General features: G+C 37.5%; 1 protein-coding gene across 1 annotated transcript in view; it reads right to left on the reverse strand.

Annotated features, from left to right (window-relative positions):
- Positions 1-15,905, reverse strand: part of IARS2 (isoleucyl-tRNA synthetase 2, mitochondrial) — a 29,632-nt gene extending 13,727 nt beyond the window's left edge. The window contains exons 1-12 of the mRNA XM_069800100.1: positions 15,663-15,905; positions 14,986-15,108; positions 13,767-13,923; positions 12,549-12,697; positions 12,415-12,464; positions 12,207-12,316; positions 12,031-12,121; positions 11,539-11,654; positions 9,769-9,938; positions 8,714-8,804; positions 8,353-8,504; positions 7,173-7,333 (exon numbers count right to left, since the gene is read on the reverse strand). Of these exons, the coding sequence (XP_069656201.1) occupies positions 7,173-7,333; positions 8,353-8,504; positions 8,714-8,804; positions 9,769-9,938; positions 11,539-11,654; positions 12,031-12,121; positions 12,207-12,316; positions 12,415-12,464; positions 12,549-12,697; positions 13,767-13,923; positions 14,986-15,108; positions 15,663-15,905 (1,613 nt within the window). The remainder of the gene's footprint in view (positions 1-7,172; positions 7,334-8,352; positions 8,505-8,713; positions 8,805-9,768; positions 9,939-11,538; positions 11,655-12,030; positions 12,122-12,206; positions 12,317-12,414; positions 12,465-12,548; positions 12,698-13,766; positions 13,924-14,985; positions 15,109-15,662) is intronic.
- Between the last annotated feature and the right edge of the window lie 142 nt (positions 15,906-16,047).

Genomic DNA, 16,047 nt, shown 5'->3' on the forward strand with positions numbered 1-16,047 from the left:
TAAAATTTAAGAAACATTTATATATTAATCCCAATAACTTGGGAAACTTAAAATTCTGTACCCAGTAGAGGAGTGATGTAAACAACCATTCAACGTATGCTCTGAAGGCAATATATGAGTTCATATGGTATAGCACCAGCCAAGACGAAGGTCCTGAAATAAATAGATACTACAGAAATAAGAAAAATAAAAAGTTTACTAAGCATTTTTCTGATGTGAACAACCACAAGGCATGCAGTTCTGTGCACTATTTATGACACATTCAATCGTTGTCCCCAGTAGGTAAGACTATGGGGAACTGATTTTTAATATCATTTAATGCCAAGTCTAGACATAAATTAAGATAGCTTAAAAAACAAAACAAACCACACATTGTCTTGCTGACTCACAGAGCACTTGCTAAAGAGGTGATTTTTAAGACATCTGTTGTATTTAAGGTGTACAGCAGATAGTCACGACCTGCCAACTTCAAACTAAAACCTGTGTTACCCAAGCCACCAGAGATTTGTTTTTAACTCAAAAAAATGGAAGATTTAATCAATTAACTAACTCCTTGACACAGTATTGTGAAAGGGGAAAAAGTAAAATAATGATCTGGCATAATTATCTTGAAAACACAAAAGGAAAATTATCTAACTTCTTTAGTGTCATCACTCAGATTTGGACTGCAGCACAGTATTTTTTCTGCACTGCTAAGAAGTTAAGCTACATCACTACAACATTTAGTGGACTCTTACAGAGTTTAAGCATGAAAACCCATGTTCTCCAAGAAGACATAGAACAAATTATTACTTAATTACATGACAAGAAGTGCAACGTTAAGAAGAAAATGCAGTTCTGCTCTTGATTGTGGGAATAAAATTGCAATGATAGACCAACAGGTTTGTATCAATCAATCAATATACTTTTCAAAGTAAATTCCTGTAGAACATGCCAGTAGGTTTTCTGAAGAGAAAAACCACTAACCAGTAACACTCACAAAGCGACAGCCACCTACCACACCACTGCCATTCTTACCCTTTCAAGCTAGAATGGGTGTCATTCACCTTCCAGTTTAAAGATAGGACACAATTGATGGCTTTGTAATATAACTGCTAACATTTATCTTGGTAAAACAACATTTAGGAGCTCCTGTTCAGAACAGTATCTTTTCCTTTCAGAAATATTTGCACAGAGGCCTATTTGCCTATACTTCCAACTGTGAAGCATTACTTCTCCAAGACAAAAGCAAACAACTCCAGTTCTGGTAAATTCAAGGCAGACAGCTGGGAAATCCCCGATTGTCTTGCCTCTGTCAGGCTAAATCTTCAAATTCAGAAAGCTCTCAAAGAAAAAAAAAAAAAAAAAAATCAAGTAAGCCAAGAAGTTTGTTTGTCTTAGCCCAGACTAAACTATTCCACTTAATTTGTCTCTCTCTTGCAGGGTCAGTACCTTCTACTGCAGAGGCTGGCTTTACACCCAGACCTTCAATGATGACACAGACCGTAGCACCTGGGAACATTTTACAAAAAGCAATACATAACATTATTTTTCACTCCTTTTCAACAGGAGGCTCCATCTTCAATTCTTCTCAAATACACTATCAGTGTAATTTTAAATTATAGATAACTAGTTGTCTTCAAGTGAATATTTCAAGAGCTCCCTCCACAGTCTCAGTGCCTCCTGTTACTGGCCAAGTCTTACCCATGGAAGTCACCACCAGAACAGAGAGTAGTTAAATTAAAAAGAGGATGATTTACCCTAAAATGTGCTTATTACCACATAAGATGTTAGTGCATGTTCAGTGATTCATGGAAGAAGCAATTCTGTGCTCAGCTAATGGCTCTGTCATCAAATTAGAGCCAGAAAATTTTTCTAATCAAGACTCATACCCATAACCAGTATAAAAAAAAAAAAAAAAAGCAGCTACCAGCATGCCCTATAAAATAAGTAGACAATTTAAACAGGAACTAAGCTTGTCTTCCACGTAACTTTTCCATATTGCAAATGCAGTTCAGTGGAGTGACATAAACTCTAGTGATTAATTCATTTTCAACCTATACATTCTTAAAACATTCAACAGGTATTTGATGATATCCATGTTTGTAAGGATTTTTAAAAGGTGATAAATCCAGCTGCAGACCAAAAGTAACAGCTACCTTGGACAACACATAGGAATATACCCTTAACAAACAAATGTCTTCCAGCAACTGTCTGGATTCAGTTTGATCACAGCAGAAACCTCAGTTTGTCAAATGTTCTAAGCTTTAAGTAAAGGAGATACAGCCTGAAGTGCCACCAGTTTTCCAACATTACAACTGTTAATTGCAATGACATCTCTCCTCAATGGAAGAGATAATGATTAAGGTCAGGCCTATCACACAAATATTTGGAGCATTAACAAGGGGGAGGATCTGAAACACTGTGTTAGTGCAAACTGTATTTACCTGTAGTGAGCATGAACTGCTCTCCTTTCCATCGGAGGCGGGAGGAGGGACAAGAAGGAAATAGAACCTTGCTATCAATCTCCCTTGGGAAACCATCATAAAATGACTAATGACTGCCTTCATTTACAGTAAGTAAGTATTGCCAATGCCACACAACAGTTGTCTACCATTGCAGATACACCATTACTACAAAACATACTGTGGACTAACCTTTTACCAAGTGTATTACTGTGCAATGCAAAGGCTTATATTGTTAATTCACGAAGGGCAGAATTATTTTAAAGACATGTTTTCATGACTCATGAACTAATAGATATGATTATGCTACAGATAAAAGTTTTCAGACAACTAAAAGGTGGTCAGATTTGTGTTATCAATCACTTACAAGAAATAAGGAGTCAGTGACTGTGAAGTTAACTTGTTACTGACCAATATTCTCAAAATTCTATCATAGTTTCGAATCAAGTGGAAAAAAAAATTTTAGCAGTGCAAGTTTTTTTCATTATATTCAGTTTCCCTACAGAATATAAGTGAACATTAACAGACAAGTATTTTATAAGAGGAGATAGTTAAGACCAAAGATTTACAGGATACCATTTCAACAAGTACTTTTTCCTTCTACAGTTTGAAAAAAAAACAAGACAAAGAAAAAAACCCCAGCCTGTTCCTCTAATCTTTTCCCAGGATCCTTACGATAAACCATTACCACAACAGAGAGAAATGAATATATTTCAGGTATCCGTATTGTAAGGAGGAAGATTTTTGCAAAGTACTTTTATGTGAGGTGCAAGTGAAAACCACCTTTCTCAAATAACTACTCATCACTTTATAATCTGTAGGCTTCAACGTAAGCATGATAATTCACCGAGTTAGCAATAAACACCATTGTAAAACTTTGCCCTGTATTCATACACTATCTAGAAGAACTTGCATTGCGTGTCACTCGCTACGTTTTAACACTGAAACCTCTACGGCAATTCACGCTACCATGACACCAGCCAATCACTCTGAGGTCTGATATTGATTACGCTGAACACTTATTTAATGTGTTAACAGAAATTAGGTGGCATTAAGATATAGTCGGCAGGAGAGGAATACAGTGCCTGATGTTCTCTCGACCTCTTTTCAAACAACAGTAAAGAGAGCAAGTATCTTCTTTTTTACATGAACGTTGATACTGCTGCAGTAAGTATTCAGGTTACGGTAAGCTGCTATTGCTTATAAGTCACTGAAATGTCTTAATATTTTAAAAAGCAAATGAGAGCGCAGGGTAGATCTACTTCATAAACAGGCTGGAGTTTTCTTTGTCAGAAATTTAAGTTACTTGTTAATCACAGAGAAAGGGACAAAAGTCCTCAGGCATTAGAATAACCTTTGCAATAGTACTTATTATTACCAGTATCTGAACAGTGAAATTCTAAAGAAGATATTGCATGAGGTCAGATTAAAGTATGTATCTCACATTTATTATCTGGTCTGAGCTACTAGTGGAATTACAAATCTCTCGTTTTACTTTTGGAGCTCTTTCTCTCTTCTCTTCCACAAGTTACAGAATTTCCTAGAATCAGAACTTTTTGTCTCAAAACCTATTAACTTTTGAAAGTTGACAAAACAGTATAAGCGTTTATTTGTGCATGTATTCTATTTAAGGTCTTTTTTCTCTACTCATGCAGAAAAATTGAGCAGAATCTTACCTCCATACTCTTAATGAAAATGGCAATAATGAAAAAATGTTCTCTCTTTTCTCTCCCTCTCATATAGGGTTTTATTATTTTATAATAATTTTTAAACTCCTGATTGCAATATGATGTGGTATACTCTACATAAAGAATCTAATCATCACTAGCGTGTTAAATTTAGAACCATAGACAACAGTGTCATACAATCAAATGTCTTTTAGGTCTATGGGGAGTCACACCAGCAAAGGGGAAAGACTCATGGAGATCTTGCATCAAACTTGCTGCTTACAAGATTACAGTCTAGCTTTTGGCTTTCAAGTCAGAAAGACAGGATTGTCACTGTGGGAAAAATATTCTGTTAAGACACGAGCAGTTGCATCTTGAAAGAGCACCTTTCCGCAGCCTTTCACATGGCAAATTCTGGGGAAACTTTCACTTAACAGAGGGAAACAGCTGTTTATTTTAGGGACTTTTTTTTTTTTTAAGTGTTTTCACAGGTGATACAGAAACAGGATCACTCAAGATCGACCATTGGTGCTCTCAAATGTAACAGCAACTCCATGTGGACTACACTGACTTCCAGTGGAGATGCTGTTACTTTTGATAGCCACTGAAAAACTCCATAGCAGCTGCTACTGGAAACACGTTTATCCAGCATTTTAGGTAAGAAAACAGTTTTTGTTTAGAAATGCAAGTTATTTACTGGTTTTTTAATGATATTAATTATTCACAAAATCTGAATATGAAACTTAAGTGTTAGAAATATGTCAACAACCTACTGTGATTATGATTTTCAAAATTATACTGTAAATGCAACAAAGTATTTAGGCTTAGGTGTTTATTTCAATAAGAACTGGTGTCCAGGAAAATGACCTATGAATTGACAGACTGCTTTCTAAATTTGCCTGTCATTTCTATAGGCCAATATTCTGTGCACTTTTCCTATTCTTGTTACAGAAGTTTGCTATGGCTAACTTTAAATATTTAATGAGTGTTTTAAACTTTTCTTTGAAAATTTCACCTCTGCTGTAAAATATGATAGAAGTAAAGAGTACTGACTATAAATAAGCATCAGAAGCTGTCAGTCAAATGAAATAAATCTACTTTTCAAGCATATTGGATGTCTCTCTTTTTTCTCCTAAATGTCTCTCTTTTTCCACCAGATCAACTCTAACCAAACATGCCATACTGTCACTTTGTTCATTCACCTACATGGGTGACTACTAGGCCAATAGCTACACACAAAGGTTGAGTTGTTAAACTGTTGCAGAGTTTATCACATCAGAATGCCCCAATTGCCTCATATCGTACAGCTCCAGCAATAATCTCACACAGCTCAAGCACTTACTAAAGACATTCAGGCATGCTTTTTAATACAGGTCACTGGCTTTCAAGGTAATTTTACAATAACCTGAAGGAATTCCCATGCATCCCTCCTTTCAAATGCTTTCTGTACCAGCTGGGTCAGCTCCTTTATGTTCTGAAGGAGCTATTGCTTCATGGTGCCCTTCCCGTTTGACTATCAACTGCTAAACTGTTTTTCATTACACTCTTACTTTGTTGTTAAACTACACATTTAACAATTTTAAGCAAGTGCAAGTAACACACTCAACCCTACTCTGCAGATAGGCTACAATAAGTATTCCTTGGAAAACATCATTTTATGTGAACATACACTTACTTTTTAATATGGTAACAATCTTTGTAGGTAAAATGATTTTACACCCCACAGAGCCTCCATCCATTTCCTGATGTGCGTCAGCATTATTCAGGTACTACAAACGACTACGGTTATTGTGGTCTTTTCTCACAGTTATTGCCTACTGAGCAAGAGTCAAAGTACATATCTGTGCGCCTACACACCCAGTCACACTAGGTGAAGCTAAGGACTAACTGCTTAAAGTCCATTCCCTGCTCTCCACACCCTAAGCCTCACCTACTACTATACTTATGAGCTCAGTCCAGCCTCTGGAAAACAAGCTGGACCCTCTGCAGTATATTTATTCAAGACCAGAATAAAAAAAGTTCTGCAACACTACTAAGTTCACCTCCAGCTATGCAATCTTACTACCCATAATGAATTTGCACAAATGGTTGTAAGGTTAAGATGTATAAAATGGAGTTACACTGGCATATCTCAAGACAGAAAACAATTATGGAAATGAACAATGAACATGGAACTCCACAATACTATTTTTATGAAATCATGTCTTAGAGGATATTCACAATTGAAAACCTCTGTCTCCTGAAGGGGTAAAAGCAGAACTCTATTACTCCTTAAAAGACAGAAAAGGATCATATTTGGTTGAGTTTTCTTGTTTTAAAGCACAGCTTGGATTTCCTCCACATTACATTTAAATTCCTGAAATGCAATCTGGAACTCCTGAAATTCAGTGTTTGCAATATTTGGACACTATTAACCAAAAGATGGCAGAATAAGGCTAGCATCTGAAGCTTTAGACATACCAAACCACATAGCTAAAGCTCTAGACATACCAAACCATATAGTTAAAGGTCACTTACTTACATTTATTGAGGCTGGCTCTTCAAAAACACTAATTTCATTTTGAAACAAAGTGCAATTACTTATTCTGCAATCAATTTAGTTATTCAGCTTCAGATAATCTCATTGTCACTTATTCAATAGCAAAAAGCTATTTTGACAAAATACCTGTACTGTTCAATTTACAGTGCTACAATTACAGTTGCAATCTATTCTAACTACAACTTGCACTTCACTCCTTGCTTAAACATAAAGGCCAGTGATTACTGCCAGCTCACTTAATTTGAAGATGAGGAATGAAAGCAGCAATCAGTATCAAGGAGACTTTTCAGGTAACTTAAATATCTAAGTAAAATGATTCCTATTACTTACATACAAGTCACCTTCAGGAATGAGGTTTTGATTGTTTTAATTTATAGCTGAATTAGTTCTGTGTATAAACAATTACAAGTAAAAGCATGTATTCATACTTAAATAGTTAGAAGTTTTATAATATTGTATAACTGCAGCACAACAGACAGTGCTCATTCTTTCATTTTTCAGTATATAAAGCTAGACAAATACCTGTTTATCAAGCATTCTCCTGTGTTCTTCTGATAAAAAACAGGAATCGGAACACCCCAACATCTTTGCCGTGATATACACCAAAAGGTCCTTCTGTCTAGCATTTCGAGCATTCTGTTTGCTGCAGACGTAGGAATAACTTTCACTTTTTTCAGCACTTCCTATGAAGTAGACAATGAATTGTTGAACATGCTTGAGCATTCAGACAAACACTCTTTATGCTACCAGTAAAAAAAAAAAAAGGTACAGGTCTACACTCCCACTCCCAGTATTGAATAACATGTTCTCGGGCAGCTGTCACATTTGCTTTGTTTACTTCACTGCATGTTGCTCTTCAATAACATATTTCGAACGCTGTATATACTGTACATTTCCCCAAAGAACAACCAACGCTTTTTTGCCAGCTCTGATTGTCTAGCAGATGCACCCTTAAGCAAGTTAGAAATAGCATCTGTATGTCTATCTGAAGTTTAATAGCTCATTGTGTCTTGTGCTGTTGTTTACTTTGAAACCCCACTTTGATATATGCTGCCTGTATTAGAGAGTGTGGGCAACCACTCGCTCCCAACCCTGCTGAATAACCATCGTATTTTTCTTCATTCTAGATAAAGATGAATAAGGAATAAACACCTCATGCCCCACTTAGAATGAAATCACTGTTACCCAAGACAGCCTAAGGTGCTGGTCTGAGTTTTCTGTGTGGATGTACATAATTTCAAAGTGCACTGCATATTCAAAAAAATATGTTTTAAAGTTATTTAAATTAGGACTGTGGCAAAACTAATAGGGGAGCAAACAAAGATGTCAGGCCATCCAAGGCCACCATAACAACAAAGGTAATTTTAACAGTGATAAAATTGTCTCTTCTGTTTTAATTCCTTGAAACATTGTATTTTAAAAAATATTTTGGGGAAAATAATTCAGTAGCTCTAAGAAACTTAGATCTCCTGTAAATACAATGAACAAATATGTCAGTCAATTTATTTATCATGGATTATATCAATATTGACAAAAACCCAATAACAATCATCACTTCTACAAATAATTAACACTTTTCAACTACTGTTTGTAAACCCTAGAGAAGAACATATTCTGGAGTGAGCTATAGCAAGATAGTTTTGCTGATTCCAAATGGCATCAGCTGTCTTTAAATGTCCCATAAGAAAGCAAAATTATATACCTGTGCTGTAGCCTTCACACTTGCTGTGTTTACAAACCATTGTTTGCTGGCTCGAATGATCATTGGCTTTTTAGTCCTCCAGTCATATGGGTAACTGTGCACATATTTCTCCTCTTTTAACAAACTCCCGGCTGCTTGAAGCATCTGAATGACTGAGAGAAAAAAAATGAGGCAAGATTAAAATCCAATTTGAACATACTGCTACTGTTGACCTCAATTCATTCCTTTTCATGATCAATACATAGTAAGAAGTGCCTGTACCTCATCCATATTCAAAACGTGTTCAGTTTATACCAACCCTCAACATATACCTGCAGGAATGTAACTGATGAAGTAACAAATCGCTACATTAAATACTCACCAGCTTCATTCCCCTCTTCAAGGACATTCTTGTTTTGAAGTTCAGGACCTGCAGCTTCAGTAAAAAACCCACCTTCATCCACAAGGCAATCCTTAAAATAAATATGTTAATCATGTCAATAAAATACCATGTGGCAATTAATTACCTTTCTGGTATTCAAAGTGAGTTAAGTACTCTGCCGAGTAACTACTTTTCTGATGAACAGCAAAGTATGTTATATTTAAGTACACTTTGAATTTAGTGAACTGCAATTTAGTAAACTACCAGGCAAGTGAATTTTACCTATCAGAAGAAATAAGCACCATTATGTTTGCAGATATACCACAACTGTCTTACATCAAGTCACTGGTTAGTATTTCAATGACTTTTCAAATTAACAGTGAAAAACAAAAACAAACAAACCCCCAAGAAAAACCCTACCTCCAAAAATAAGAAACCAACCAGAAACATGAGTATAATCAGGTTTTGGAACATCTCAAGAGTCACCTCTTTAAAAAGGTAAACGAGAAAAAGAATACCCTGCATCTCTGTTTCCATCAAACACAAACTGATTGTGCATAACTGAACTGTATTTATGTATGTGTTTAAAACAAGCTTTGCTGAAAAAGAATAGTAATAATGACCTACATAACTGACGATTTACTGGTCTGCAAGATACAGCATTAAAAGCCAATTCTGAGTACTGAGAGCCAATATCTGAGAACTGTTGTCTGTGTTATCCTTTAAAAAACAAAACCAAAAACACAGAGAGAAAAGAAACTGGATTCTATTCTACGACTTCCCTGTAACCTTTAATTATCAAAAACTTCATCCTTTTATTGTGATACACACTTTAAGGTTAGTCCTGCATCCTTGCAGGACTTACACTTATGTGAATGCTTCAAAACACTTATGTGAATACTTCACATAAGTATTACTTATGTGAATGCTCACACTTATATGAATGCTTCAAAACATCTTCAGGTTCTATGCACAAATTACAACAATCACTTTAGGGGCACATGATCAAACAGTTGCAGGAAATCAAGAGCAACAGCTGAAAAAAAATAAAGTACCGTGGGTAGCTGATGGTGGGAAGCTACGCTGTAGTCTTCCATACCATGAGCTGGGGCTGTATGAACTAGTCCTGTTCCTTTTGCCATTGTCACATGATTTGCAGGTAACAGAGGAGAGACTCTGCTAGGAATTGTGGGATGAGCACAAGAACCATCTGCCAAATCTACACCTGGGGGTGCGAAAAAACAGAAGAGAAAATAGAGAAACAATTAATGCATTCAGCTTCTTCAGCAGAGAGCAGAAATGGAACAATTGATCCGCAAGTGTATGCACGGGATACTGTTTGGATGTACTACTACTTTATCTCATTTGTGTGTCCCTGTCCAAATGTTTTCAAATTCTCTGCATTGTTAACCTTGCATACAGGTTTGGGGTTTTTTTTCTTTCCTTTGAAGAAAAAGCTTTTCTTCTACTTTAGAAAATGGTATTCCATTAGTAGTGACATTCCACCTAGAGACACTCCATACATTCCCATTCCTTGGAGACCACTATCTCAGTGTTCCAGAAACAGATCTCAATAACGATTTAGTAGGCTAAAACCCTTGAATTCGGGATCCATTCCTAGTTCTGCCATTAAGTAGTTATATTATCATGAACAATTCATTTAAATTCTCTAAATTACATACAGAGAGTACAGCACAAATGAAGCTAGTGACAATTTAAGATTAAAAAAAACACTGAAGAAATCTTAGTAAAGCCTTGCTGAAACTGGCCTTTGTTGAATGCTTTCTTCCTAGAAGGAACATGTTTAGGAACTGCTGTCAGACAGGTAGATAAACAAATACAGAAAGGTAACAAATATAACCAATTACTAAATATATGGGAAAATAAAAAGAACAGGTTCTAATATAAAATTTCTTTTCAAGAAGGTCTAAGTCTACTGTTGTACATAATCTGCAAATCATGTGATTCAAGAAGGTGGAACCTTTAAGAACACCTCCAGGTAATTTTATCATTAGGTAAAAACACGATTATTAAGCAGAGAAACGGGTAATTTTCTTCCCTCTGAAAAAGAGGGCATGGAAAGACACCAAAACAACCTGAAGAGAAGATCAAAGAAACCACCATTCTCACCTCCTTTAGGTATGCCTATTTCCAGCACTAAATCACTGACAAAGGCAAACGAATAAAGCTCACAAATGACACATTAAATCCGGACTCATGACACCGCATCAGAAGTCTGTCTATTAAGAAATATCACTATGCAGTTTGTTAGGATGCAAACTGAACCACTTTAGTTTGTCTGTAAAGACAACAGTCACCTACAATACCTCAACATTCTTCATGTTTATGGCTTAGGACACCTTTCAACGATGAAAAACTTGAAAAGTAACATAACATGACAACAGCAGCTGATAGTGCTACCAATTCTGCCACACTAGGCAATTTCAATAGTTTTCGTGCAATTTAGCACTCAGGCAGTCAGCAAGCACACTTGTAATTAGCTCTTTGTTCTCATCAGCAATGGCTGAGAACGACAGACAAACTGCATTCAGCGTAATTAAGATTTTGATACTGAACAGACTTCCACTCTGTTTAAGTTTTCCGAGTGTGAATCCAGATTTTAAGAAGTACTTTGAAATCTATGGATGAAAATTTGAGCTACAATACACCAATACAAAATCTGACAGACTATTACTCCTCTTTGTACAATTTAGTGAAGCATATTCTCAAAATATAAACAAACTTAATAATACATCAAAACTGAAGCAGTTTTCAGACACCTGCAAGCAAATTTCTAAGCAACTTATAACAATATTAAAACCTACCTTTACACGTTGACATAACCTCAAACTGCCTGTCCAAAACAGCAGCTGTAGATTCAACTCTATCTGCTGCTAGAATGAAGTGTTCACCAGTAGTTGTACATTTCACAATTGAGTATCTACAATGAAAATATATATTTGTCATACTAAATAATTACAAACACCATAAAGCTACAAATTGTTTAAATGCTCCATCTCTAAAAGCAAAATACATTTTAAAATCTACATGTCCAATTCACTCATAAATTTCAAAAGAATTTCAAGATAACGTAACATCAGGAAAAAGAAATAACTTAAAAAATAAAAATGAAAGCAGAAATTAATATATTAATATAGAACAAAGCTTAAAATTGTGTCACTTAAATAAAAAACCAAAACAAAACACAAAAAAAATGCCTTAAATAAAAAGTAATGGTAGTCCAGAACATTTTAACTTTGCTGATAAATGTTGATAAGGACTGATGCAGATCACTGAACCAAGTTAAAGACACATACGCTGAATCTGGCATGTAACAAACTGCTTGATTTGCTGGCACAGTCCAAGGTTGTGTGGTCCAGACTAGCACGCTAGCAGAGGATGATCCATCTACAGATGTAAATTAGAAGTACTTTACTTAAAATTCTAACAAAAATAAAAGCTATCAATCTTTAAATCTATACAGAAGTCATACCTATCACAGAAGTCAGCTTAGGTGGTGACTTTAACAGGGGAAATTTCATATACACAGAACGACTGACATGCTGCTCATTGTATTCAAGCTCTGCTTCAGCCAAGGCTGTTCTGGGTAGATATCAAACATAAGTTAACACACTTGAACGTGAAAAGCTATTGATATCCTTGCTAAAATTTTGAGGACAAAATTGTAAGTTGATTCTTACTTTGCTGAAGGGGACCAGAACACAGGTTTATAGTCCTGATAAATGAAACCCTAGAGGAAAGGGAGGGTAAAAAAAGTTAGGAGAATCGAAGCTCATGACAAATCAAAACACACTTCAACAAAAGTTCAACATACCTTATCATACATTTTATAGAAGACTCTCAGCTGGTTTGCTTCATACTTTGGATCAAACGTACGGTAGCAGTTAGCCCAATCTGCCATTACACCCCAACGAATGAAGGCAGATTTCTGCTTCTCAATTGCTCTTTCTGCAAATTCTCTAGCTAAAGGGAATAGTTCCATTAAGCACATGGTTTAGCCCACTAACATCGAATCTAATACCATTTAAAATGTGCTACTGATGTTCAGCCTGAGCTGAACATATTGAAACTATGCACTAATTACTGATTTGTATTAAATAGATTATTATGGCTCAAAAAATATATATTTCAGAGAAGTAGTTACATAAAATGACTACAAAGAGTAAAAAGATTCAGGAGCAGCACTTTTTGACTAATATGGGGACATAAAGCACAAATGTCTCTAGAATATAAACTTTCTTTTTAGGGAAGAGGGGAAAAAATATTTAGTTATGAAGAATAATTTCTCAAAATGCATTCTCAAATAATGTAAAATAGAGTGAAAGTTAACCACCTCTGTTGGTGCTGATCCAAGCTTTTCAAAGCAACATGCATCTGAAAATAAGTTAGCCCATTTCATTGCTGCAATTTCAAGCTAAAGCAGTTTAAATTGCTCATTGCAGCTGAATGTTGATGTCTTTCAATACATATGGTATTTGAAATTACTTTTTCAAAACAGTTTCCATATAGTGCAGACTACGCTCCTCTGAAAGGATCACCCCTATAGTTTTGTAGTATTTTTTAAAAACACAGTCAACAAGTGCATTCCTACTTACGATATTGAGCCAAGTGTCCTACTGAAGCCTGATTTTTATATGCAACTTTTTAGCTCCTAATCAAATTCAGTCTTCAAAAATCAAAAGGATGTTGATCTGATAAATACCAGTTTCATGCCACTACGCAGTTAAGCAAAGCAGAAATCCAAATCCTCTGACATACTTCTGTTTTTTTAAACCCACAGTCATTACTACGCATATTCATTACAGCAACAAATTAAGCCTGTGTTCAATTATCCCATTTCATAAGATCGCATTGTACTCAATCTGCTTGGAAAACACATACAGTGATCATAGAAAATGTCACCAATAGGTAATAGAAAAGCCCACAATAAAGTATAAAAGCTATATATAAAGCATAAAATACAAAATATGAGTAGGATGTACAAATACTTAAGCCAACTTTTTCTATAAAGATATTGCAAACAGTAGTTTACCTTTCTGTCGAATTTCCATTGGTGAAAGATTTTCAGCTCCTTTGACTTCTGACAACGCCTTCAACTCAATTGGCAATCCATGACAATCCCATCCTGGCACATAATGTACTTTATAACCTCTCATCATGTAGAAACGATTAGTGATGTCTTTCAAAATCTGAAAAGACACAAGGGTCTGTTATCACTTTAGCTCCCCCATGTGAAATAGCTACATTATTAATTAAGATGCTCCTATTTAAATAAAAAAAAAAGAACCAAATATAAAAGGCTGCACAATAAATTTACATTTAAGACTGCGCATTTGTGATTTTTCTTGCCCATCATTTTGTATTTTGGCAGAACCTCAGAGGACCTCTGATCAAAGGAATTCATGTTCAGTGTAACTGAAAGATGCAGTTTATAAGCTTGCAAGACTTGAAGTGAACAAATCCTACTTGCTCTTATTTTAAAAACATTAAGCTGGATCTACAGTGTTGGCCTAGTGCACATTACTGGGTTTTGGTGTAAGCAACAACCTACCAAAACTTGCTGTTTTCAGAAGTCCAAGCTTTGGCACTAGTACGGTAAGAAGCCGTGGGTCACATTTTAGTCTTTCCCACTTTGTAGCATATATAATGCTGTCATTCTCAGGACTGAATCTAAACATAGCCAAACATACTTAGGAGTAATATTTCAAAGCTGAAAAAGCCATCAATATTTAGTCATAAAATAAATGCAATAACAACTAACAACTAACACAACTAACTTACAAAATACTCAAAGGGCAAAAGAATAGCAAGGCACAGCTCAACTGTGCATTACAGTAACATTATTACCTATACACATATAGAAATAGACATTCACCCACATGTGTACGTGTGATATGTTCAAAACACAAGTAAACTGCGCATTTAATATTGCTTAGGAATGAATTACAGGCTGGACTTCTCTAAAAAGATGTTCTCTTTTTACTGAAACAATTCAGCCTCATAAATGAACACTCAGCATATAGGTACCATATACTGGTATATGGCATTTATGTCATGGTATGGTATCGATGTTGCCATGGCATCATGTGGTATCTATGTAACCACACCACTTGCCTTTTAAAAGCCCTGTCTGCCAAAATACAGAACACTTTAAAGTGTTATTGATTCAAATGGGAAAGGAGAACACACAGCACATTATAGGAAGTGTTTACCACTTTAAAACAGTAGAGTATGAACGGGTAAATATTTACTTTATTTAACGCATGGCCAACATGAGGGTCTCCATTGGCATAAGGTGGTCCATCATGCAGACAAAATTCCTGCTTTGCCTTCCTTTGCCTTTGCCATGAATACAGTTCTGAAAAACCACATTTCTGTAGACACAACAAGAAAACACCTAAATCATCGCAGGTCTTTGCACTTCCAAGAAGTCTGGGGTTTGGCTAGATGGTAGAACATGTCATAAAAGCAAACAAGCACGGAGAGTTTACTTTCCTAACTCTGCAACAGAAGGCATTAGTAGTCCAAAAGCATTAAGAAGCCCGAGATCGGGGTAATACTAAGCCCAACGTTATTACTCTGACTCTCCGCGATCAGGAGGGTCGTTACTCTTTCTCCACACAAAACTGCAACACGCTTGAGAGCACCCAGGCTAGAAATAAACAACCAAAGCTCGCCGGCCCTCCAGCTTTCCCCGACCGCGAACGTCAGCCGGCCTGGCCAGGCACCCGCCAAAGCCCAGACCTACGGGGAGGTAACGGCAGGGAAACCCGGGCCCGAAACAAACCTCCCCCCGCCGCCCGGGCCGAGGCTCCGCCGCCGGGCCGGGCCTCGCCCCCAGGGGAAGCCCCGCGCCCCTCTCCGGGCACACACACACACACACACACGCACCCCCCCGGGGCGAGCCGGCCCCGGCCCCGGCCGCTACCTGCTGCGTCTCCAGCTCGGCCTCGGGCTGCAGCCGCCCCGGCAGCTGCGCGGGGAAGCGGCTGCGCGGCACCAGCACCGTGTCCCGGTACTGGGAGTCCTGCCGGCTCTCCGCCGCGGGCTGCCGGCTGTCGGCCTCCGAGGCGGCGGAGCGGGTCCAGCCGCGGGCGACGGCCGCCGGGGCCCGCAGCCCGACCCGCGCCCCGGCCCGGGCCAGCGGCGGCGCCCGCCAGGCCCCGATCATCCTCCCGGGCTCCCTGCGACGCGCGCTGGGGAAGCGCTTCCGCCTGCGCTACGGCGAGCGGCGCGGCGACGGGCCGCGGGCGGGGACACGCCACGCAGCAACGCGTTCTTCTCCCCGCCGCGGAGGCCTCCCGAGCGGCCGG

The sequence above is a fragment of the Haliaeetus albicilla genome, chromosome 13 (assembly GCF_947461875.1).
Source record: "Haliaeetus albicilla chromosome 13, bHalAlb1.1, whole genome shotgun sequence".
Classification (NCBI taxonomy): Eukaryota; Metazoa; Chordata; class Aves; order Accipitriformes; family Accipitridae; genus Haliaeetus; species Haliaeetus albicilla.